Source organism: Macaca nemestrina, chromosome 7 (genome assembly GCF_043159975.1).
Source record: "Macaca nemestrina isolate mMacNem1 chromosome 7, mMacNem.hap1, whole genome shotgun sequence".
NCBI lineage: Eukaryota > Metazoa > Chordata > Mammalia > Primates > Cercopithecidae > Macaca > Macaca nemestrina.
Window position 1 is genome coordinate 57672320 of NC_092131.1, and position 8094 is coordinate 57680413.

An 8094-nucleotide genomic window follows, 5' to 3' on the forward strand; every position below is an offset into this window, starting at 1 on the left:
GTTTGATTTATCAAAACAGTAAGTCCAGCCAGTGGGTATAAATGCACTCTCTCTGTGGTTCATTTCTTACACTCCCTGCCTTGGTTTGTTGTTGTTGTTTTAAATGCTTCCAGGCGATGTGCCTCTTTCTAATTCACAAGAAGTACCTGCTGGGACTACTGGTTGCCCTGGTAATATAAGATGTGAGTCAGGGAAGAAGTACTGGGAACAGTGGCTTGGAGTTTAGCTGCTATGATGGAGAAGAGAGTAGAAAGATGTAAGTGGGGTGCAGCTGGCTGCCATGGCAGCATGGGGAAAGAACCAGGGTGCCTCGGGTTATTAGATTATTATTAACATTTGTTACATGGTTTGCAATGTAAAGCTCTTCGCTATAATCAGTAAAGTCTTCATTATCTAAACAAACAAACAAACAACAGCAGTGCTGCTCTGAGAGACCATGTGCCCACACATGGAAGATGAGTCCTGCTTCAAGGCCATCGGTTTGGGGCAACTTGAGAAAATAAACAGCATCTTTTGTGCTGAATAGTAACTAACTTTACATCAACAAAAAATTCCTTGTAAAAATGGAGCTCAAGTTACTAGGCAGTCTCCCAGTAGTGTCACAGATGTTTGAGATAGGTGGTTATAAATACTTGTTGAAATCCCTGTAGGTTTTCTTATCCTTACCTATAGAAGTAGATGTTTGCATTTTTGTTAACCTGTTGTCCCTAGAATTCAGCGGTGTGCTGGTCACATATTTTTACATTTTGGATTCACGGAATGACTGTTTGATGAGTAAGATGACTATGTGTCACCTAGGGTTTTTCACTACTAAAGCCTATCTTGGTTTATTTTTTCTTTTCTTGAGCTGAATTCCATGGCTACACTAAAGAATGTGTTTGTGCTGCTTTATTTTTATTAGGGTACCAGAACATCTCGTGAAGAGCATAACTTGGCAGACACTGCAAGCTGTAAATTTTTGCCATAAACACAATGTAAGTCTCATGATCTCTTTTGAAAAGTGAGAAGGCTCCCCTTAAGCTGAGGTGGAGCCTTGTACAAAGTTTATATCACACTTTTGTGGGTAAAATTTTTTACCCAAATCTTCATAAGCCTGATTGGGTAAGTAGAGGCTAAAAATGCCAACTTAGCTATTCCTTCTTGCTCAGGTTATACAAAATATGCATTTTTATGATTTTAAGAAACTAGTGCCAGGCATGGTGGCTCCTGCATGTAATCCCAGCACTTTGGGAGGCCAAGGTAGGCAGATCACTTGAGCCCAGGAGTTCGAGACCAACCTGGACAACATGGCAAAACCCTGTCTCTACAAAAAATAAAAAAAATTAACTGGGTGCGGTGGTGTGTGCCTGTGGTCCCAGTTACTCAGGAGGCTGAGGTGGGAGGATTGCTTGAGCTGGGGAGGTGGAGGCTGCAGTGAGTCAAGATCACACAACTGCACTCCAGCCTGGATGACAGAATGAGACCCTGTCTCAAAACACACACACACACACACACACACACACACACACACACCCCAAAAAATTATTCATATATTTATACTGCTTAAAAACTACTCAGATTTAAGGTAGAACCCTATTCACTTGGAGTCTATGTGATCTTGTACTCCCAAAAGGCTGTGAAATTGGGGGAAACCCCAGGTGATTCATGCCTGCTTGGTTGCAGTATGCCCGTTGCAGTAGGTGGAACCCCAAACCCAGTGCAAAGTGCTAGTGCCTGCTTTGGTGAGATAAGAGTGTCGAGTCTGGAACCAAGCAACCCATTGAAAGCCTGTGACACTTCTGGCCACAGGTGGCTGGTAGAGGCATAGTAGACTATTGCCCAGGTGACGTGACTTCACAGAGGCTGGGAAGCCTGCTGCTCCATCCAATACAACACTGCTCACTGCCTGTGCATAGAAACCAGATTTCAAAGTTAGAGCTTCATTTTGACCATGAGTGCAATTTCACTGCAATATTTTATCCTACTCAACTGCCAGGGTCAATTTAGGTGGTAGGGCTAAATCTCCTTCTTTATATTGTTCCAAATGATTTTTCCTGATGCTGCATTCTTGGAAGGAGGAAGTATGAGAGTAGACAGCACTTCTCCCTGAGGGGCCTCCAACTAGCTAAAGCTATAATCCTTGTCATACACAGGGGAGAGTGGACACCCATATTGTTAGTTACTGTGACTTAGCACTCTCTCGAGAGCAGGTTTTAGGATTGGGGAGCAAGAGAGACTGCACTAAGACCCTGGTAGGGCAGATCTGGGATGCTAAAAACAAATATAATACATACCACAGTTCCCTGGAGAGCCCCAGACGCCCTGTTTGGCTCCATGTGCTGATGGGGGTGGGTGCAGAAACTTGTAAAGAATTCCCAGAACAGAATAGGAGCACATACTTGCTTACAAGTACTTCTGACCATATGTCATCATGATATTCATGGTGTACCCATTTATAGCAATATGTGAAACCACTGGTAAAAGAATAGAGATCTCAGGGATGTTAATTGCTAAGAACCAGATAGATTGTAATAAAATCCCAAAGTTGTTTTATTTCAACCCAAATTTTCCAGAATAATAAATACCTATGGGCAAACATTGACACTGATCTCTCATCCTGAAGGTCGTTTGGAGTGAGAACTGGTCATGTCCAAGAAGAACCCGAGTCCTCTCCAGGTTCTTAAGGATAACCCCAGGGTTTCAGGCTGCAGGCCAAAGAGGGTCTCTCAGGTTGCAGAACGATCTAGCATTCTCCTCCTGAGAGGAAAACACTTGGGAAAGAGGAAGATTATTAGGGACCCTGAGCAGTATTTTGACCCAACTTTTAAAAAAAAAAAATGTAATTGTTAATTAGGTTGTTGATTTGTTCTTTACCAAAGAAATTGTCGTGTAATGAGAAAATCATGTGAAGATTCTCAAACGTTCTTCTCTCTAATATCACCCGGTTAAAGAATGTTGGCTGTGGGCTGGAAACCACAGGTGACTTGAGTCTAAATTCTGGAGGGGGGGCCATATCCTGAGGGATGGCTGCAGCTCTCAGAGCACTTGTGTGTGGGACAGAGCTGACATCTAGCGACTCTCCCCAGAGGGTGAGGGCTGCTGCCTACTCTTGTTTATCTTGTTGGGATGAATGTCAGAGCTGGAAGGGAGATCTCTTGGCAAGCTGTGGTTGCCGCCCTTCGCTTCCAGCTTATCTCAGCAGGCTCAGGGCTTGTCCTGTTTACGAGGCCAACTGTATTCTGTTCACAGTTAAACAACTGAATTGTGAATTCTGCTTATGCACCAATGTGCAGCTCCTGCAACCGTGATGCAGCCTCACCCGGACCTTTCAACATTTTCCCTTTCACCTAGTACTGTTAGTTTAAACACAGGACACCCAGTTACATTTGAATTTCAGATAAACAAGCATAACTTTTTAGCATAAGTACATCCCAAGTGCTTGATGGTATGTATTATATTAAAAATTATTTGTTTATCTGAAATTCAAATGTAACTGGGTGTCCTGTATTTTTCTTTGCTAAGACTGGCTACCCTACTTTCATTTTCCTTTCACCCTTCTTGGTTCTTTTGGGCCTTTTAGGAATTTGGGATGATTCAGGCTCTGACAGGCTTGGTACTAGATTTATTTTAGGCTGCTCTTTTGCTGTTGTCCAATAGGCCAAGGAGAGATTTAGATGATTTATCCAATATTTGCTAAATAGTCAAGTGTTTCATTTATCTCATATATAGTTCAGCCTTAATATTGTTTTTGTTTTGATTTGTTACACTAGTGCATACATAGAGATGTGAAGCCAGAGAATATCCTCATCACAAAACATTCCGTGATTAAGCTTTGTGACTTTGGATTTGCTCGGCTTTTGAGTGAGTATTGACATTTTCTTTTGTTAAGTATAAAAGATGGAAAAGTTATTGATACAATAAAGGATTTAAATGCTCTAGAAGTATACAAGCCAGTACTTGTATATTTAGGGCATAAGCATGCCATAAATTATAATTTTGTAATTCCTGAAAACGTGTAGATACATACAGTGGTTTACATATGTGTGCTATCCATAAATTATACCACAGTAAAGCGGTTATTAAAAAGTTTCTTACCTCCCTGATTTTTACCATTTCTTGCTAAAATAATACTTTTCAGAAGTGCTACTTTAGAATAGTGGCTTTCAACCTTGGAGGCAGATTAGAATCACCTGGGGGAACTTTTTTTTTTTTTTTTTTGAGACAGGGTCTCACTCTGTTGCCCAGGCTGGAGTACAGTGGCACAGTTCACAGCCCACCACAGCCTCGACCTCCCCAGTTCAGGTGATCCTCCCACCTCAGCCTCCTGAGTAGCTGGGACTACAGGCATGAGCCACCACACCTGGCTAAGTTTTGAATTTTTTTTGTAGAGACAGGGTTTCACCATGTTGCCCAGGCTGGTCTCAAACTCCTGGGCCCAAGCAATCCACCTACCTCGGCCTCCCAAAGTGCTGGGATTACAAGTGTGAGCTGCCGTGCCCAGGGAACTTTAAATTCTACGCCCAATAACACCCCCAGACCCTCCCCCATGGATTCTGTTTTAACTGGACTGAAGTGTGGCTTGAGCATCAGTAATTTAAAAATATATATAAGTGATTTGAATGTGCAGCTAGATTTGAGAACCAGCGATACAGAATAAGGCCACAAGATTGGGCGCAGGCTTGACTTCTGAGATCGCCCTCTCCCAGTTTTGATTCCAGCCTTCTGCTGCTCTTTGTTTTCCATGTTCCATCACTGGCCAGCTGGACCGAGTGACTACTATACAGACTACGTGGCTACCAGGTGGTACCGCTCCCCTGAGCTGCTGGTGGGGGACACGCAGTACGGCCCCCCAGTGGATGTTTGGGCAATTGGCTGTGTCTTTGCTGAGCTGCTGTCAGGAGTGCCTCTGTGGCCGGGAAAATCGGATGTGGATCAACTCTATCTGATTAGGAAGACCTTGGGTAAGTGGTGTTTTCGTCCTGCCTTTTGGAAAACTGGGTATTTTCCCCAGGTTGGGGCAGGGCAGAGCCAAGTTCCCTGTCTCACCTAATGCCCTTTAAGGCATTAGTTAGGAAAGAGGAAAACTCAAAGCCTCATTTAAATGACTTCATTAAAGGTGGCCATATTTGTTTTAATTAAAAATAGTTAACAATTATTGAGTACTTACTCATTGTCCAAAAAAACCCAAGATTCTTGAGCAGTTTGGATCAAGTTAAAATGTTAATGACAATAACAACAATAAAAACTCACATTTCTGTAAGGGCTTAGCAGTTTACAGAATGCTTTCATGGTTTACCTCATTTATGACGATTTGTGTCATTCATTTGAATGTCCTTAACCCCAGCCTGCCTGACTAGTTTGGATTATTCAGACTCTACGGAGGATGATTCCCAGCCTTCTAAGTGTCAGGAGGAAGGCTAGTGCTAATGTCACGCAGCCTGTCTTGCTTTCCCGCCCCAGTGCCCTTTCATTTCTCTCTAACCTCGGAGGCGGAGGGGAAGGGCAGGGGAGGAGAAGGGAGGGAAGGTGAGAGAAAAAAAAAAAAAACCATCAGTATTGATTGCCCTCTTCCAAAGTCAGGGAGTTTAGACATAAACTCCCCTGACTCCCCTGAGTGTCCCAGTTTAAAGTAAACTTTTCCTCCTCTAAACTCTTGTAGCAACTGCCATCGCCATGCCTTCCCTTGTAATCTTATCTTCGCAAAGATACTGTAAACTTCCTGATGGTGAGATCATGTCTTATATTTCTACTTACCCTCCACCAGTGTCTGCACATTGTAGGCAATAAATGTTTGTTGATAGCTTGACTTTGTCGAGTGACATGGAAGGTGCTTTGTAGACCTTCCAGGGGCACTCAGCCTTTCTTGGCTGTGTTTCCTCTAGTGATTGTAGGACAGCCTTCCCATGTCACCCCTCTGGCACTGGAGGAAGAAGGTTATTAAGGTACAAGGAATTGTGCTCATGATGCAGCTCACTGAGATCTGAGGCAAGGCATTAGAGGGTGTGCTTTTTGGTTGCTCACCCAAAATGAGGTGAGGCAGCAGTTTTTGCATTTGAGTGCGAGGTCAATTTCTAGGATGCATCAGTAATTAGATAATTTGATACCCCGGAGTAGGAACTCCCACAGTGCCCTGGGAAATGGGCCTGGTTGTGCCCCAGGAGAACACTTTGAGTATCTCTCTATATTCTCTGAACAAAATCCCTCTTCAAGTGTAATATAGAATTTTACATAAAGGCGATTTTAGCTGATGTGACGGAAATGTGGGCAGGAGGAGCTTCCTAGAGTCCCCTGAAATATAGAAATACTCTTTTTGTTTCATGGTGTCACATTGTAAGCGCTTCTAAACAGTAGATGAAATGGCACTTCCAAGTGATCGCTAATTGGTGAAATAAGAAAAGATGGTCCCAAATGTGGAAATGTATTTCTTCTAGCTAGAAAATCCATGATTTCTTCCCTCCTTTCCTTCCCCTTCCCTGCCTCCCTCCCTCCCTTCCTTCCTACCTTCCTTTCTTCCCTCTCTTCCTTCTTCAAATATTTATTGAGTGCTTGCTGTATGTTAGACACTGTTATAAGTGCTAGGGCAATAACATTTTATCTTGACCTATCAGGATTCAGTTAATAGGATTTTGATTTGTGGTTGTTGCCCTTTTGCTGTTTTTTAAAAGGCATTATTTTATTTGTGTGTATGTGCTTCTGAGTTGTTTGGTTTGGGTTCCTTCAGTACACTGTAGGCTCTGAGAACAAGAACCTGAGAGCAAGAAGCTGTAGCCCTCAGTTTCTGTTGCTTGCCTCCTCTGTGCCTAACACAGTGTGCTGTCCACTGTAGGGATTGATACAGGTTGCTGTGGGTTGCCTGAATGGCTCTCCTTCTGATTGCCCGAGAACACTGCAGTGTCCATAGACATGGGCAAGACCAATACAGCATTGATGGAAGAAAACCATAGATCAGTGTTTGCTAACCAATTTCACTTACCTTTTTTTTTTTCTTGTCCAAAGGGGATCTCATTCCTAGGCACCAGCAAGTGTTTAGCACGAATCAGTACTTCAGTGGAGTGAAAATTCCAGACCCTGAAGATATGGTGAGTGACCCATTTTGGAGACAGCTCTGTAGGCCAGGCTAGCTAGGCTTTGGTCGTTATTCACCTCCCTGAGCCCCATGGCTCACCCTGCATTGGAGGTCAGACTAAGAGAGAAAAAGAAAATTGGAGCAAATTGGCTAGTGAGACTTTAGCCTCAATGCTAATTTAGAGGCTGTTGATAACAGAGTCCAGCCAGCCTGTTGCACAGGAATGCAGAGCTGCCTGCCAGAGCCACACCTGTCCTTTATCATTTTTTAGCAGTTGAACCTAGGTAGCTCAGAGCCAACCAACTTTTAGACCTAGACCTATCCAGATAAAATTAACTAGTTTTTCCCCAGCATTGTCCAAATTCCCTACTCTACTATGCCTATGGTCTCCAGACCATGGGAAAAATCATAATGAACTTACTTGGGTTGGGCAAAATGGTTCAGGCCTGTAATCCCGGCACTTTGTGGAGGCCGAGATGGGCAGATCACCTGAGGTCAGGAGTTCCAGACCAGCCTGGCCAACATGGTGAAACCCTGTCTCTACTAAAATTACAAAAATTAGCCGGGCATGGTGGTACATGCCTGTAATCCCAGCTACTCAGGAGGCTGAGGCAGAACTGCTTGAGCCCAGGAGATGGAGGTTGCAGTGAGCCGATACCACACCACTGTACTCCATCCTGGGTGACACAGCAAGACTCTGTCCAAAAAAAAAAAAAAAAAAAAACCAACAACTTCCTTAGCCAGTCTTACTCTGGTGCTTGCCCTCTATGGCCAACCCAAATGGGGGAAGTCCATTTTTTAAGAACAGAAAAATTTGAAATGTGTATATCCCTAATCCACTTCCAAAAATTTATTCCTGTGAAACCATTATCCAAGAGCATAAAGATGTGGCATTATTTAATAGAAATTATTTCCTTCGGTATGCTATCAGTAGGGGATTAAGTATGGTACATCCTTACAATAGAAATACCTCATCAGGCCAGGTGTGCTCATGCCTGTAATCCCAGAATTTTGGGAGCCTGAGGCAGGTGGATCAGGGGCTCAAGACC

The 8094-nt window shown here is 43.4% G+C and overlaps 1 protein-coding gene across 4 annotated transcripts in view; it reads left to right on the forward strand.

Annotated features, from left to right (window-relative positions):
* Positions 1-8094, forward strand: part of LOC105481844 (cyclin dependent kinase like 1) — a 69058-nt gene that overhangs the window by 50164 nt on the left and 10800 nt on the right. For all 4 annotated transcript variants that reach the window (XM_011741639.2, XM_071100211.1, XM_071100213.1 and 1 more), the window contains 4 exons: positions 902-974; positions 3750-3840; positions 4740-4940; positions 6976-7058. In XM_011741639.2, coding sequence (XP_011739941.2) covers positions 902-974; positions 3750-3840; positions 4740-4940; positions 6976-7058 — 448 coding nt within the window. The remainder of the gene's footprint in view (positions 1-901; positions 975-3749; positions 3841-4739; positions 4941-6975; positions 7059-8094) is intronic.